At 52.9% G+C, this 16,313-nt stretch overlaps 2 protein-coding genes across 5 annotated transcripts; one reads left to right on the top strand and one right to left on the bottom strand.

The window, feature by feature from the left end:
- Nucleotides 1-172: 172 nt before the first annotated feature.
- Nucleotides 173-13,897, top strand: SH3D21 (SH3 domain containing 21). 3 transcript variants are annotated; one of them, XM_080799886.1, is made up of 16 exons: nucleotides 179-247; nucleotides 410-567; nucleotides 671-734; nucleotides 979-1,097; nucleotides 1,335-1,425; nucleotides 1,600-1,655; nucleotides 1,743-1,788; nucleotides 1,938-2,038; nucleotides 2,157-2,243; nucleotides 2,410-2,452; nucleotides 11,845-11,938; nucleotides 12,036-12,088; nucleotides 12,218-12,312; nucleotides 12,466-13,337; nucleotides 13,432-13,495; nucleotides 13,574-13,897. In XM_080799886.1, exons 1-16 carry the CDS (start codon nucleotides 244-246, stop codon nucleotides 13,643-13,645), a joined length of 2,019 nt encoding a protein of 672 aa, XP_080656012.1. In that variant the 5' UTR covers nucleotides 179-243; the 3' UTR covers nucleotides 13,646-13,897. The 3 variants fall into 3 exon arrangements, with proteins under 3 accessions (XP_080656013.1, XP_080656012.1, XP_080656014.1); XM_080799887.1 differs by lacking the exon at nucleotides 1,335-1,425 and having other exon boundaries at nucleotides 173-247; XM_080799888.1 differs by lacking the exons at nucleotides 179-247; nucleotides 410-567; nucleotides 671-734; nucleotides 1,335-1,425 and having other exon boundaries at nucleotides 887-1,097.
- A 638-nt stretch (nucleotides 13,898-14,535) lies between these two features.
- Nucleotides 14,536-16,313, bottom strand: EVA1B (eva-1 homolog B). 2 transcript variants are annotated; one of them, XM_080802572.1, is made up of 3 exons: nucleotides 15,989-16,313; nucleotides 15,484-15,588; nucleotides 14,536-15,235 (listed from the first exon to the last, which is right to left on the bottom strand). In XM_080802572.1, exons 2-3 carry the CDS (start codon nucleotides 15,548-15,550, stop codon nucleotides 14,805-14,807), a joined length of 498 nt encoding a protein of 165 aa, XP_080658698.1. In that variant the 5' UTR covers nucleotides 15,551-15,588; nucleotides 15,989-16,313; the 3' UTR covers nucleotides 14,536-14,804. The 2 variants fall into 2 exon arrangements, with proteins under 2 accessions (XP_080658698.1, XP_080658699.1); XM_080802573.1 differs by having other exon boundaries at nucleotides 15,484-15,556; nucleotides 15,989-16,158.

Here is a 16,313-nt window from a genome sequence, read left to right as displayed (position 1 = left end):
GCCCCAGCACTGGCCAGAGACCCTGGAGTCTCCATTCCAGGGTTGGGGGCCGAACCTGCTGAGCCAGGCCACCCCCTCTCCCACACCCACTCCCAGCACCTGGGGCCGACCTATCCGCTAGCGTCTCCGCCTCCTTCGCCTCACATCCTTGCAGCTCGTCCCACCCTACCCTGGCCCAGTATTCGGCAGCCCTCGGGACAGCACTGTACTCCCAGCCCGGCTCTGGAGCGAGACCCGGAAGCTATGGGTATGTGCAGAGGGTTTGGGGGGGCAGAAAAGGCAAGAGAAGCCTACACCACCACCCCGCTCTCCCGCTGTCCTTTATGCGGAGTCTGGGACTCGCGCCTAAGCCCGTGTGCCCAGACCCGTCCCTTCTGAGCTGCGCCCCTACCCCGTCCTTTGCCCCCAGAGGTCCTGGTCCTGGCCGGATACCGCGCGCAGAAAGAGGACGAGCTGAGTCTGGCGCCCGGGGACGTGGTCCGGCTGGTGTCTGAGGGGCCCTCACGGGGCTGGCTGCGCGGAGAGCTGGGGGGTCGTTGTGGTCTCTTTCCCGAGCGCTTGGTGCAGGTGAGGCCAGGCCGCAGGTCGGGTGGATGAGGGTCTCAATGCGTGCCCACCCCCGGAGCTGAGAGCCGCCGCCCCACCCCGGTTTCCTTGCGTTCGTTTCCAGGCGATCCCAGAGTATCTGCGCGCCGCCGGGGAGGCGCCGAGCCCGCGCTGTGCACGCCGCCGAGGTGAGCGCCAGGCCCGGTGGGTGGGCGGCCGGGCGGAACCTGCGCAGCTCCAGCAGCCCTAGCAGGCGGCTCTGGGCGCGGCTCTGGGCGGGGCCGCTGGGGCACACCGCGGTCTGTGATTGGCTCTTGGGTACAATGCTCCACCTTAGGGCGGGGCCTGGGGCTCTTGCTCGGGAGCCCCTCTCGCAGCTCAGGGGGCTGGGGCGCGTGGCTCCAGCGGCCTTTCTCTCTCGTCTGACCCCAGGTTGCCCCGCTAAATCTCGGGGCCCCCAAAGATGGTGCAAGGTGAACTTCAACTACAGCCCGGAGCAGGCAGACGAGCTGAAGCTGCAAGCTGGGGAGACTGTGGAAGTGATAAAGGAGGTGAGGGGACGAAGTGATGAGAGTCTTTGGGCGGAGATGCTGGAGCACGTCCCGGTGTGAGGGATGTGTGAAGAGAGGGTGTGGGCGTTGGGGATGCTGAGGGACACAGAAATGGGAAAGTGAGGGAGCAAGGGAGGAGGGGGCATTGGGCAGAATCGGGGCAGAAACAAGGGTGGAAGAATTCTCGAGAGACCCTTGGGGCAGAACCAGATGGCCCTGCGTCCTCCTCCTCCCCAGATTGAGGACGGCTGGTGGCTGGGGAAGAAGAACGGGCAGCTGGGAGCCTTCCCATCCAACTTTGTGGAGTTGCTGGACAGTGGGCCCCCAAGTGAGACCTGCACCCTGTGACCCCGTGAACCCCTGTGACCAGACTCTGCAGTCTCCATTGACCCTTCCAGTGGCCTGAGCCTGTGATCCACGCATCCTGACCCTGTGACCCCTTTGACCTCTCCCATGATCTAAACTGAATTAGCACACTCCCTAACCTCACTGTCCCCACCAGGCCTCGGGAACCCAGACATGCCTTCAGTCAGCCCTGGTACCCAGCGGCCTCCCAAGGTAAACTGGGTGCGGTGGGCGCAGACGTGGTGAGTTCTTAGAGGGGTGGAGGCTCAGCTTGTCCCTCCCTCCCCTTGCCCCCACTAGCTGAGCAGTCTGACCTATGACAGCCCTCCAGACTACCTGCGGACAGGTGAGCACCCAGCCCAAGGGTTCCTCAGAACCCCCTCCGAGCCTAGCTGACTTGGGGAAGGGGGAACCCAACCGAGCTGATGGGGGAGGGAGTGCCTGAATGATCTGGAGAAAGCAGTTGGCTTTAGTGGACTGACCACCCCCCTACAGTCTCCCGCCCTGAGATCTACAGGGTCCTGTTCGATTACCAGCCTGAGGCCCCAGATGAGTTGGCGCTGCGGAGGGGGGACGAGGTGAAAGTACTGAGGAAGGTAGGAAAGCACAGGGCAGGGGAGGCGGCCAGGAAGGGCATGTTGAGAAGCCGTGGGACCCGAGAAGGCAGGAACTTGGGGATCTGGCTCACCTCCCCATGGTATCTTGTTCTCCCAGACCACGGAGGATAAGGGCTGGTGGGAAGGAGAGTCTCAAGGCCGAAGAGGAGTTTTCCCTGACAACTTTGTGCTCCCCCCACCCCCAGTGAGTATGGGGGCAGGCATTCAAGTTGGGGGTCAGGAGGGCAGGCAGGCTGCCCTGGACAAAGTAGGGGGTGGTGGTGCTCAGTGGGCATTCAGGCTACCCCTAAATGACAGTGAATCTAGAAATGTGGGGACTCATCAGATTCTGATAACTTTGTTCCTTATAGGTCAAGAAGCTGACCCCACGGAAAATGGTGTCTCGGGAATCAGGTGGGTGCCCGGGAAGCCTGGGATTTGAGGGGGGGAGGTGGTGGGATTTTGCTCTCTGGGACCCCACCAGTTTAGTTGCCCATAAACACCCACGGCTTCACAGTGGTGCTATATTATAGTCCCTTAGGAGCTACCTCTGTGGGTTAAAGATCTGGTAGGTATTTGTGTGGGTCATTGTGTAGGAATGTGTCAGTGTGTGTGTGCGTGTGCATATTTCTTTGTGTGTTTTGAGAATGTGGCTATCAACATGTTTAGATTTGTTTCATTTTGTAAGGAAATACAGTGATCAGTGAGTCTGTGTTTTTGAGACCGTGTTCTGTGTTTGCACGTCACATGAATGTGTCATTGAATAGTTCTGTGGGGATGTTTTACTTCTCTTTTAGTGGACTACTTCACGCATGCCAAAACTGTACATAATGTGCTTTGAAACAATAATGGGAAAAAAAAACCCCAATAATGAACACCCGTGAACATTCATGAGCTGTCACCAAACCCAAGAACTAGATTATTGTTAGTGGTTTGTGCGTTGCTTTTCCTTCCCATTCTACTTCCTACCTTCCCCACAAAAGATAACCATGATTCTGAACTTTGTTTTTATAATTCCCTTGAATTTTTTAATTTACTTACCTATGTATGTGCCTAAATAATGCATCAATTAATTTTTGCTTATTTTTGAGCTTGATATAAGAATGGTGTCATGTTTATAGTCTTCTGGGACTTGCTCTTTCCGATCAACATTATATTTCTAAGATTAATCCATGTCATATCTAGATGTAAGTTCTTTAATTTTTCTCTGCTGTATAATATTCCTTGCAGGGAATTTACTACAGTTTATGTATGTTTCTGGTCTCCTCCTGATGTTAGCCATTTTCATTGTTTCTAGTTTTTGTCACAACAGATACTGCTGCCATGAGCAATTCTGTGCCTGTGTTCTGGTGTGCAGGTACAGTCATTTCTCTAGGATATAATACTAGTGATGCCATTCGAGATCGTAGGATATGTGAATATTCAACTTTTATGAGATAAAGTCAGTTTGACTTTCAGAGTGATTGTATACTTTAACGTTACACCATCAGTGTATGAGAGCCTGTTATTCCAAATCCTATTCAACACTTGGTTTTGCCAGATTTTACTTCTTTTGTGTGTGAATCTAGTAGGTACAGAATAGCATCTCAATGTGACTCCGTTTGCATTTCCCTGGCTATAATTGGTTGAGGTTCTTTATATATACTGAATACCAGTCCATTGCAGGTTACATGCCTTACAGATATTTTCTTTCATTGTGGCTTGTCATCTCTTTTTGTATCATGGTGTTCTGTGATGAATGGGAGTTCTTAATTTTAATGTAGACGTATCAGTCTTTCATGGTTAGCAGGTTTTTTCTTGTCTGAGAAATTCTTCCTGCTCCAAGTTCAGAAAAGTCATTTACATTTTCTTTAAAACTTTTAAAGTGTTGCCTTTTGTTTTTAAGTGCCTTTATCTTTGTGGCATTGATTTTTAATGAGTAACCCGATTCTCCTTTTTTCCATATGGGCAATAAATTGTTCCAGCATCCTGTATTACTCTCTGCTTATAAGTTTTGCACAGCTTTCATAAGATTTATTTCTAGATGCCTCAGATTTTTTTGTTACGTCTGTTAAAAAATTAGATAGGGGCCCCTGGCTGGCTCCATTGGTGGAGCGTGCCACTCTTGATCTTAGGGTTTTGAGTTTGAGCCCCACGTTGGGTGTAAATATTACTTAAAAATAAAATCTTGTTGTGCCTGGGTGGCTCAGTTGTTAAGCATCTGCCTTTGGCTCAGGTCATGATCCCCACATCCTGGAATAGAGCCCCAGCCCCACATCCCGGTCTCTGCTCAGCGGAAAGCCTGCTTCTCCCTCTCACCACTCCCCCTGCTTGTGTTCCCTCTCTCACCATGTCTCTCTCTGTCAAATAAATAAATAAAAATCTTTAAAAAAGTAAAATCTTAGGAGCACCTGGGTGGCAACGTCAGTTGAGCATCTGCCTTTGGCTCAGGTAATGATCTCAGGGTCCTGGAATCAAGCCCCACATGAGGCTCTCTGCTCAGCAGAGAGTCTCCTTTTCCGTCTTCCTCACCCCCGCTCATGCTCTCTCTCAAATAAATAAGTAAAATCCTTAACATCTTAAAAAATATATAAATAAATAAATTACCAAACTTTACTTTAAAATATCCTTCTGTTTATTTCAAGAATATAGAAATGTATTGATTTTTGTATATTGATTTCATAGCCGGTCATGGTACTAAAAACTGATTATTTCTAATAATTTATCTGTACTTAAAAAAAATCTATTTATTTAAGAGAGAGAAATCAGGGGCACCTGGGTGGCTCAGTGGGTTGAAACCTCTGCCTTTGGCTCAGGTCATGATCTCGGGGTCCTGGGATCAAGCCCCGCATCGAGCTCTCTGCTCAGCAGGGAGCCTGCTTCCTCCTCTCTCTCTGCCTGCCTCTCTGCCTACTTGTGATCTCTGTCTGTCAAATAAATAAATACAATCTTTTAAAAAAAAAAGAGAGAGAGAGAGAAAGCAAGAGAGAACATGAATAGGGTGAGGGCCAGAGGGAGAAGCAGACTCCCCGCTGAGCAGGGAGGCCAATGTGGAGCATGATCCCAGGACTCTTGAGACCGTGACCTGAGCCTAAGGAAGATGCTTAACCAACGAAGCCACCCAGGCAACTCCTCCCCTGCCTTTTTTTTTTTTTTTTAAGATTTATTTATTTATTTCATAGAGAGCACAAGTAGGAGGGGCAGAGGGAGAGGGAGAGAGAATCTCAAGCAGACTCCTTGCTGAGTGTGGAACCCATTGTGGGGCTCGATGTCAAGACCTGAGCTGAAACCAAGAATCAGATGCTTAACCAACTACACCACCCAGGTGCCCCTATCTTGAACTTCTTTTTTTTTTTTTTAAGCTTTTGTCTGTTTATTTATTTATTTATTTGACAGAGAGAGAGACATAGTGAGAGAGAGAACACAAGCAGTGGGAGTGGGAGAGGGAGAAGCTGGCTTCCTGCTCAGCAGAGAGCAAGATGCGGGGCTGGGGCTCTATTCCAGGACCCTGGGATCATGACCTGAGCCAAAGGCAGATGTGTGACAACTGAGCCACCCAGGCCCCACCATCTCTAGCTTCTTAGTAGCTTTTCTGTGAAGATAGTCATGTCATCTGTGACTAATGACAATTTTGCTCTATCTTTTCCACTCCTTATGTCTTTTCATTTTATTTTTTCATTCTACTATAGTGGCTAGGGACTCAACACATGGACAGAAGTTGTCGTGTTAAACATCATTACCACGTTCCTGATTTGATTTTATTTTTAAAGATTTTATTTTTATTTTATTTGACAGACAGAGATCACAAGGAGGCAGAGAGGTAGGCAGAGAGAGAGGAAGAAGCAGGCTCCCTGCTGAGCAGAGAGCCCGATGCGGGGGGCTCGACCCCAGGACCCTGAGATCATGACCTGAGCCGAAGGCAGAGGCTTAACCCACTGAGCCACCCAGGCGCCCCACCATGTTCCTGATTTTAAGTGGAATGTTCCCAGCTTTTCTCCTTTAACAGTGAGACTTACTTAGAACCTTTTTTTTTTCTTTTTATTTATTTATTTATTAATTAAAAGATTTTAAGTTATTTATTTGACAGAGAGAGAAAGAGAGCATACAAGCAAGAGGGAGCAGCAGGCAGAGGGAGAGGGAGAAGCAGACTCCCTGCTGAGCAGGGAGCCCGATGTGAGGCTCAATCCCAGGACCCCAGGATCATGCCCTGAGCTGAAGGCAGAGGCTTAACTGACTGAGCCACCCAGCTGTCCCTAGATCTTTTCTTAGATACTTTTTTTGTCAGATTAAGAAAGGGCCTTCCTATTTCTAGTTTATTTATAATTTTTATGAGTGTGTGCTGAATTTTTTCCAAATTGTGATTCTTTTGAAATGATTTCTCTGAGTTTTCTCCTTTAATCTGTCAATATGATAAAAGACATTTGTAGAATTTTTTTTTTTTTTAAAGATTTTATTTATTTATTTGACAGAGAGAGATCACAAGTAGGCAGAGAGGCAGGCAGAGAGAGTGAGAGTGAAGCAGGCTCCCTGCTGAGCAGAGAGCCCGACGCGGGGCTCGATCCCAGGACCCTGAGATCATGACCCGAGCCGAAGGCAGCGGCTTAAACCACTGAGCCACCCAGGTGCCCCCATTTGTAGAATTTTCTAATGTTAAGCCACCCTTGTATTCTTAGGATCAATTAAATTGGTTATGGTTTTATTATCTTTTCATATACTATTATCATATACTGTTATCTTTTCATAAACCTTTTTCTTAAGGTTTTAGCATTTATTTTTACTGTCCTCCTCTGGTTATGAATAATATACTGGCCCCATAAATGAGTTAAAGGGTACACATTTTGTTTTTTAATTATCTGGTAGATCTTAAAAAGATGGGAATCATTATGGGGACAGGTGGCTCGTCCAGTCTAAAGAGTGTACGGCTCTTGATCTCAGAGTTGTGAGCTTGAGCCCCACACTAGGGATACAGTTTACTTGGGGGAAAACAAAAAAAAAAGATGGGATCATCATTCCTAGAGAGTTGATAAAACTTGCCTATAAATCCATCTGGTCCTTTCTTTTCGTTTTGTTTTGTTTTGTTTTTTCCATTATGGGAAGATTTTAAACTACTTCCATTTCATTTTTCTTTCTTTCTTTCTTTCTTTTTTTTTTAAATTTCTTTAATAGTTACTGGAAAGTTTGGCTGAAATTCTTTTTCTTCTTCTTTGTTTTGTTTTTTGTTTTGTTTGGCTTAAATCAACAGAAATTTAATCTCTCATGGTTCTGGGGGCTAGAAATCCAAAATCAAGATGTTGGCATAGCCATGCTTTCTGTGAAGAGTATAGGGGAAGCATCTCTCCTTGTCTCTCAGCTACTGGGAGTCGCTGGCTATCCTTGCTTTATAGGTATATCTACCACTCTTCTCTGCCTGTCTTCACGTTGTTGTCTTCACTGTGTGTGCGTCCAAATTTTCCTCTTCCAATAAGATCACCAGTCATTGGTTTAAGGCCATGATAGAGTGTGACCTCCTCTTTTTATTTTTTAATTGTTTATTTGACAGAGAGACAGCAAGAGAACACAAGCAGGGGGAGTGGGAGAGGGGGAAGCAGGCTTCCTGCGGAGTGGGGAGCCCGATGAGGGGTTCAATCCCAGGATCCTGGGATTATGACCTGAGCCAAAGTCAGATGCTTAATGACTGAGCCACCCAGGCACTCCTCTTAACTTGATTAAATTTGCAAAGACCCCTTTACAACTGCTGTTCAAATGGCTTTACCTTGGAACTCAGATGGGAGGGAATCTTGCATTTTAGGAGGCTTGCAGTGTTCTTTCTGTTTCCTGGTCCCTGGGTAACCATGGCTGGCCAGAAATCTAGCTAAAATTCTCAAATCAATTTTATTTTCATTTTTGTTTTTTTTTAATTATTTGTTTTTTATTTTTTATTTATCTATTTTTAAAGATTTTATTTATTTATTTGACAGAGAGAGAGATCACAAGTAGGCAGAGAGGCAGGCAGAGAGAGAGGGGGAAGCAGGCTCCCTGCTGAGTAGAGAACCCAAGAGCCCGAGAGCCTGAGAGCCCGATGTGGGGCTCGATCCCAGGACCCTGAGATCCTGACCTGAGCTGAAGGCAGAGGCTTAACCCACTGAGCCACCCAGGACCCCCTAATTATTTGTTTTTAAAGTAATCTCTACACCCAACATAGGCCTCAGACTCACCACCCCCAGATCTAGAGTCTCACGCTCCAATGATGAGCCCCCCAGGCGCCCCGCGAAAACCCTTTTCTATTGCATCTTTTGTTTTCAAGCTTCATCTTATTCTAGTATGTGTTGTACTTCATTCCCTTTCGTTGCCCAATAATATTCCGTTATGTGAATGTCTGAGATTTTACCCATCTGTTTGCCGGTGGACATTGTGTCGTTTTTACTTTTGGGGGTAGGAACATTTGTGTACGAGTTTTTGTGTTGGCTGTTTCCATTTCCCTTCGGTATATGCCTAAGAAAGGGACCTCTGGCCACTAGGATAGCTCTGTGTTTAGCTTTGAGAAGAACTGTCACAGTTTTCCAAAGTGCTTGTCCCGTTTTATATTCCCACCAGCAATGCATGACGGTTCTGCTTTTTTCCACATCTTCACCAACATTTGTTTTTCTCTTTTTTGTTCTAATCATCCTAGTCAGTGTGGGGTGGTATCTCGTTGTGGATCTGCTTGACCTTTCTCTGCCCGCTTACATGTTGAACGTCTTTTCATAGGTTTATTCCCAATTTGTATATCTTTCGGAGAAATGTCTATTTGGGTCCTTTGCCTCTTTTTTCATCAGGTTCTTTGACTTTTGACTGTTGACTTCTAGAGTTTTTTAAATGTCTTGAGAAAAGTCCCTTATCGGGCATTGACTTTGCAAATATTTTCCCCCATCCTGTTGTCTTTTCACTTCCTTTAACGCACAAAAGTTTAACATCTGAAGGAAGTCTCATGTCTGTATTTTCTCTTTGGTTGCTTGTGGTTTTGGTGTCCTGTCTATGAAACCAGTGCCAAGTCCAAGGCTGCACCCTAAATCGAGTGACCTCCCTCCACCGGGGCAGCAAAGCTGCCAATCCTTGCAACTAGCCCCATGCTGCAGAGCAGTGTCTGCACAGACCAGGCTGGTGGGGGCGGGGCGGGGATGGGGGCAGGCACCGGCAAGGGCGCCATCGAGCGTAAAATGCTTCTCAGGTATGCCTTTGGTCCATTTCCAAAGCCCAGCAGTGGTGGTTTTGTCCAGCTTTCCAGGTGCCTTGCGAGGTGAGGATTTGTCTACCACATCATTCAGTGGTAGCCAAACCCCCTTTCATTATGCATTCTTTCCACCACTGCTTTCAAATGTTCTGCTCCTTGTATCACTATGCTTCCAGCTTACTAATTCTCTCCCTGACTTTTTGGCTGTTTTACCTGCTCTTTAACCTATATTTGATTTATTTCAAGAATGCTGTTTCTCGGGGCGCCTGGGTGGCTCAGTGGGTTAAACCTCTGCCTTTGGCTCAGATCATGATCTTGAGGTCCTGGTATCGAGCCCCACATTGGGTTCTCTGCTCAGCGGGGAGCCTGCTTCCCCCTCTCTCTCTACCTGCCTCTGCCTACTTGTGATCTCTGTCAAATAAATAAATTAAGTCTTAAAAAAAAAAGATTAAAAAAAAAAAAAAGAATGCTGTTTTTCATCTCTAGTCACTCTGTTTTCCTTCCCCGCCCCCAGACTTGCCTGTTTATTCCTGATGGTCCCTTTGTTGCCTGCCCCGTAGCACAGCTGTGCTCTCTGACAATTCTAGCACCTGCCGTGCGTGGTGTCTGCTGACTCCCATTGTCAGTGGCCTGCCTTTTCGTTTGGTTTGTGATCTTGGTGTGTGAGCTCAGGACTTGATCCCAACTGAGGGAGTTCCTGCCTCGGGAGGGGAAGCCTTCTTCCAGAGAGGTCCTGCTTCTACTTCTGCTGGAAGCCAAAGGGCACCAACCACCAGAGACCAGAGACCACCAGAGCCCTCTAGAAGAAACTGGTGGCACTGCCGTGTCGCTACCAAGCTTGGGGCCTGTGGGGGGGCTCAGGAGGTGCCCCCCCTCACCCCCGGGTATCGGTTCCTCATCACAGGCCCAGGCTGTGGAGCCACAGTAGTGTGGCCCTCCTACTACCTTTCTGGTCTCAGTTTCTCCCTTTTTGTGGACCTCCCCTGCTTCTTTGAGGTCCACTGGTGCCTCAAAATTGTATCCTCCAGGGGACAGAATTGCTTTCTAGTGGGAGGGCCCTCCCAAGCTCCTCATTGGCCAATGTACAAGAAACTGAAGTCAGAGTGAACGTTCACTGAGCTTTGACTCCATGCCCCATACTCTTCTAAGCAGCTCACATGAGTGAGGTCCCTGCAACCTCACAGTAGCCGCCCCCCTCACCAGGTGGATACTGTCATTATGCATGTTGTACAGATGAAGATACCAGGGCACAGGGCGGCTGAGTGACACTGCCGGTCCTCGCACAGCTGGCGTGGAGTGGAGCGGGACGTCAGAGCCTGGCGTCCGGCTCTGGGGTCTACACCAGCACACTGTGCATCCCGTCAGGATTTCTGTGCATGTCTGCGTGTGAGACCATGTGTGTGACTAAATGCCAGCAGGTGTGCGTGCCTAGGCCGGAGCGGCTGCTCGATGCCCACAGATATGAAGGTCACTGCATGTGACGGTTCACTCTGACCTTACCTTCTCAGCGCGGCCATCTCTGACCACCCCATTTAGAATTGACATTCCCCTGCTTGTTCTTCCTCGGTAACAGCCAGTAACTCTCTCACACACAATACAGTCTACTTTTGCTTATGTCTGCTCCCCCCGTGGAAGCCGAGCCCACCCTGACTGCTGTGGGAACACGCTGTAGGCGGGGGGAGTGCAGCCAGGGCCCAGGTCAGAGGCTGCTGCCCTAGTCCAGGCCAAGGGGGTGGTGCCTTGGGCTCGAGTGCTTAGTGGCACTCTAAGGGTTGAATTCAGGACCTGTTTTGAAGGTGGAGCGATCAGGATTTACTAGTGGTTTGGATGGTACAGCATAAGGGAGTGAGAGAGGTCACGGGTGACATCTGGGCGAGTGGGTGAGTGTGGGAGGTGGGGAACACTGGAAAAGAGTCAGATTTGGGGGGCGGGAAGTGAGAGCTCAGTTTTGGGTCTGTTAAGTGTGTGATGCCAGTTAGCTCCCCGAGTGGAAAGGGAGAGGACCCTGGGATAGGAATCTGGAGTTCAGAGGCTGCGGATGAAAATGTGGGAGTCATTGGCTTACCGATGCTAATTAACTCCATAAAACTGGGTGAGATCTCTTAGGGAGTGAATGAGATAGAGAAGACCAGGAAGTTCTAGGGCGGGAGGTGGGGGTTGGATTGGGAAAGGTTATTGCTGTGGGCTAAGAAAAAGATAAAGTCTGTACCAGGGAGGCAGCCATGGGCACTGAGCAGGGAGCAGGTCATCGAAAAGTATGGATAGGAGCGCCTGGCTGGCTCAGTCTGTAGAGCGTGTGACTCTTGATCTCGGGGTTGTGAGTTTGAGACACATGTTGGGCACAGAGATTACTTTAAAAAAAAAGAAGTATGGATAAAAATCTTGGCAGGATATGAAGCCATGTCCTCTCCACAGCCTTCCCTGACAACTGTCTCCTGCTAGGTGTCCCTTCAGGTTGCTCCCATGGTTCCTTATGTCCACGTGGCATGAGGGTGATCGGCTTCCCCTGAGTTCTGAAGAGGCAGAATCAAATGTTCATCTCTTGTCCCTCGTCCCCTGTGCAGAGGACAGGGCCAGCAACTGTTAGGCGGATGGATAAGGGAGTGAATGAGTGCCACACTCCCTTCTCCTCTCCCAGCTCCTATAAAGGAACCAAAAAAGGTGACACCCAAATCAGGCCTCCCTCCAGTCAGGAAGCTGGTGACAGCCCCCACTGGGCCCAGCAAAGCCAAGTAAGGAGCAGGGTTGGGGGGGTGGGGAAGGAGGAGAGTACAAAGGAAATGCTGCTCCCTGTTGCCCGCCTCCTGGTCTGATGGGGATATGTTCCAGGCCTTCTTGGACACCCAGCGGAGACAGTCAGAAGCGCCCCTCCCGAGACTTGGGTAGGTCTCCTTGCCTCCCTCTGGTGGGAAGGAATGGGGGACTGGGATAAGGTGGCTGTGCTGAAGGACAGAGACGGGGAGAGACTTGGAGTCAGAGGAGCCTGGACCCCTGAGGTTCTGCTCTCATAGGCTCCGGTGGCAGCTTCCTCAGCGGGGGTCCAGGCCACCCTGGTAGAAAGGGACCAAAAACCCAGGCTTCCCGGCAGCGCTCGGCAACCAGTCAGGTAAGAGGTCCTGAGACACCAGGACCACCGACAGAGTCTGGTTCCCATATCCCTGGGATATGTGAGGGGGGAAGGATCCCAGGCCAAGGGGAACCTGACTCAAACTGCCAAGGTACCCATCCCTCAGCTGAGCCCTCACCCCCATCACCACAGGAGGAAGAGCAGAGCAGCCTAGCGAAGGCCTCTCCTGTGAATAAAACCCCCACTCTGGACAAGACCCCCAGCTCAGAGAAGACTCTGTCTCTGGATAAGGCCCCCACTCCAGAGGAAACCCTGACTCCAGATAAGGTCCCCGTCTCAGAGGGGGCCCTGACTCTAGAGTTCAAGGCCCCAGCCCTAGGGAACCCCACCCCACAGGAGGGCCTGACTCTAGACAAGGCCTCCAGCCCAGACAGCCTCATTTCTGTGGATCTGGCCCCTGCCCCAGAAGGCCCACCAGAGGATGAACTCCTTGGCCCAAAGATGGTCCCTCCTGGGGTTGAGGTGCCCACCCTGGAAAAGGTCTTGACCCCTGAGCAGGTGCTCTCTGACAAGGCCTCCACTAGAGACAACACTCAGTCCCATCACTTCTCTCCGGAGCAAGCCCTGCCGAAGTTCACGTCTCCTGTGGCCAATGAGGCTCTATCCCAAAAGGTCCATGTGCCAGAGAAGGCCGATCTCTGCATGATGACACACCATCTTGATCAGAGTGACGACTCCCCATTCCTGTCTAAGTCCAAGCCAGGGTCCATGCCGGCCCTTGAGAAGGCTACAACCCTCCTCCAGGAGGCACCTGGGAAGCATGAGGGTACCCCGGAAGAGGCAGCACTCCCCAAAGAGGAGGTGGCCCCCAAAGAGGTAGACCCTGCTCAAAAGAATCCTCATTCTATCAAGTCGACTCCGGACCCCCAAGAGACTCCCACCCCACTTTCCCTGGTTCCGCAAAATCTCACGGACAGCAAAAGTGACAGAGGCGATATAATGAGGCTACAGGACGAGATGGAATCTTTAAGAAGGTCGTTGGAGCAGATGGGGGTGCAGCTGGAGTAAGTGGGGAGGAGGGAGGAGCGGGGTCAGGGAGGGGGCCGGTGGCTCTAAACCTGCCCAGCCCACCCCTCCCCCTCGACCTCCCGTCCGCAGGAGGAAGCTGACGGACATCTGGGAGGAGCTGAAGAGCGAGAAGGAGAAGCGCCTGTTGCTGGAGGTGGGTGGGGTGCGGGTCCTAGGGGGCTGGAGGCTGGCCCTCCCCTGACGGCCTGTCCTGACGCCCTCTCCCGACTAGGTGCAGATGAAGCGGGGGACTCGGGAGTCCCGGACCCAGGGCTCCATCCACGCGCAGACGCAGACGCACTGAGGGTGGGCCCGGCAGGGACCACGGCGGGACCTGGGAGCAAGTCAGGCTCCGGCTACCCACGTCCTTGCACACGACTTTGAGAAACTCAAGAAAGTAAACCGCCGTGTACGCGCTCGCCGCGCCTGCCTGGTCCGTGCGGGGGCGGGGCCTGCGTGGCGGGGGCGGGGCCGGCCGGGCGCTCCCGGCCCTCCGCATTCCTGACGGTCTCTCCCGGGCACATCTGGCCAACATGTGGCTCCCATTACCGATCCCAAGGCCTCCGCGCGGCTATTTTTATCCACCGGATGGCGGGGGTGGGTGGGGGGGTGTCTCCTTCGGACGTCTGCCGGGTGCTGGAGAAATGGCCGGCAGGAGGGGCCCAGGCGGGGTCGGGCTCTGCCCGCGGGCCCGGATTCCGGAATCCAGCTGTGCGCCAGAGGAGGTGGGCGGGCCTGCTCTCGAGCCGGGACCCCTCCCAGTTGGCCCCATAGTTCGCTAGGAAGAACTCGCTGGAACACGTCTCTGCTCGGAGCCCCGCTCAGGCACACACGGTTAACACGGGCTAATAGTGCCTCAGCGTCAAGGGCAGGGTCCCGGGGCCTGTGTGTGTGTGTGTGTGTGTAGTGATGCAGGATCCCAGGGGCAAAGTGCGCCCAGGCCTTCGCCGGGAAGGAATGCATTTGTGAGGAAGGAATGCGAGTGATAACTTGTTCTGTGCGTGAGGCTGTGAGGTGGTGGAGGGAGTGTTTTTTCAGTCTGTGAACTGAATGCAAGCATGTATGCTCAGGTGTTGGGTGGGTTGATGGAGGTGGTCAGCCTGGTTAAGAGTCGAGTAGGGTCTCAATCTGGGTCCCCCTGTATGGCAGGAGCCTGGAGGACGTTGGGGACAGAAGTAAGAGAGGGAGACTGAGTCACTGAGAATGCAGTTTTCATTGGTCACTTATCTCTTAACCGATCGCAGGAGAAGGGCTGGGGACCCTGTGCCCTGTCCTCCCCCGCGGGCTTTCTGGCAGGACTGGGGATCTCAGAAGGTGGGGATCCAGGTCCAATGGCACTGGGGGAGCCGTGGGGGCGGGGCCTCCATAGCACCGTGGGCAGGGGCAGTCCCAGTGTCCTGGGGCAGCTGTGAGTTCCTGCGCATGTCCAGTACGCAGAGCTCCTTGCAGCGGGAAGGGGCCGGTCAGTAATAGTGCATGCGACCCAGGGTGCCTGTGGCCGTGGAGCTGGGCCCCAGCGTGCCAGTGCCCAGCAGGTCCGGCTGCCCAGTGCGCCAAATCTCCCTTAGGATCCGTTCCCGCTCCTCCAAGCGCTGCGCCCGCTCCAGCTCCTCTGCCGACGTGAAGACGTTGACGCTCAGCGGCCCGTCTGGCTCAGCCGTCAGCTCTGGGCCCTGCAGCGTGTCGTCGGGGCCCAGCCGCGTCACCGTGTCCTCCTCCTCGTCCTCGTCGTCCTCGGGTTCGAGGGTGCTGCTGCGGGGGTCCCGGCGCGGAACAGGGGCCCGGGGCCGCGGGCGGGGAGCGCAGGAGATACTGATGACTAGTAGGCACAGCGTTAGCAGCAGGCCAAAGCAGACTCCCAGCACGAAGTAGAGGCCAAAGCTCTCGGGGTTAGCTGGGGGTCAGAGGGCAGAAGTCATGGAGAAGCCCTGCCTCCCTGGCGGGTGGGAGTTATCCACTGCGGAAGGACTCCAGGTTCGAAGTTTGGGGGGCAAGGACAGTCCTCCTTATTTGAAAGACATTAGGTAGCCGCCATCGGTCAAGTGAGGGACGGGGAGGATGGGGCTGGGAGGTGGGGAGGGAAGGGGAATGGGGCCTCAGAGGGGCAGGGAGGGGCCCATGCCCCCCGGGGCCCGCCCTCACCGCGGATGTGCGCGTAGGCCGCCAGGCTGTTGCTCAGCAACTCCATGTCCCTCCGTGGGGCATCCATGCTGCTCTGGGGGCGGAGGGGCAAGCCCCCCCGTCAGCCTGCGGGGTCAGCAAGGTCAGATCCCAATCCCCAGCCCGGAGCTGATCCTGACCCCGCCTCCGGGTAGCTCCCCTCGCTGGAAGAGCAGCCCCGGGGTCCAAATCCGAGACAGCAGCTCTCTAACTTTGTTACAGACCTGGGCCCTGCCTAGGGGATCCTTTCCCTGGACGCAGACGCCCCTCCAACTTGAGGGGTCAGGGAAGTGGGCCGCAGGAGGCTCCGCCCCCTTGTGGGGTCCCCAAATGACGCCCGGTTTCGCCGTCCCGGTAGTGGGATGGAGGAGCGAGACGCTAGTGCCTTTTCCACTCCCAGGGCGGGCTCCGGAGGCGAAGCCGCCTCCCTCTCCCCTCCAGCCAGCCCCGCCGGGACGCACCGGCCCAAAGGCCAGGGCTCACTCACCGTCAGCGCCCGGCTTCCCCGCTGCCGGCCCCGGCGCGTCCGGCGGCCGCATACACCCGAGACCCGGCCGCTCCCGCCCCGTCCGGTCCCAGCTTCCCCTCCTGCCCGGCTCGGCTCCCAGGCCGCGGCAGCGCGGGCCGGACACGGGCCGATGGACCAGCCGGCCGAAAGTTTCCTCCGAGGAAAGAGGAGGGGCGGGGCGGGGCGGGGCGGGGGGAGGCGGGGAGGAAAAGGGCCGGGAGAGGAAGGGGAGAGGAGCGAGCGACTGGGGAGGAGGGGGAGCGAGGCCGGCGGGGCCGGCGGGGCCGTCTGCTCTCCCACAGGA

This window comes from Martes martes (genome assembly GCF_963455335.1).
Source record: "Martes martes genome assembly, chromosome: 4".
Lineage (NCBI taxonomy): Eukaryota > Metazoa > Chordata > Mammalia > Carnivora > Mustelidae > Martes > Martes martes.
Note: the sequence above shows the minus strand (reverse complement) of the source record. Positions and strands in the feature narration are given on the sequence as shown.

Excerpts from the sequence above, each read along its gene's own strand:
- SH3D21 (XM_080799886.1), top strand. Across the intron at positions 1,656-1,742 it reads GTACCCAGCGGCCTCCCAAG|CTGAGCAGTCTGACCTATGA; the intron begins GTAAACTGGGTG and ends TGCCCCCACTAG. Across the intron at positions 2,244-2,409 it reads TTGTGCTCCCCCCACCCCCA|GTCAAGAAGCTGACCCCACG; the intron begins GTGAGTATGGGG and ends TGTTCCTTATAG.
- EVA1B (XM_080802572.1), bottom strand. The coding sequence starts at position 15,550 with ATGGATGCCCCACGGAGGGACATGGAGTTGCTGAGCAACAGCCTGGCG. Across the intron at positions 15,236-15,483 it reads GGCCTACGCGCACATCCGCG|CTAACCCCGAGAGCTTTGGC; the intron begins GTGAGGGCGGGC and ends TCTGACCCCCAG.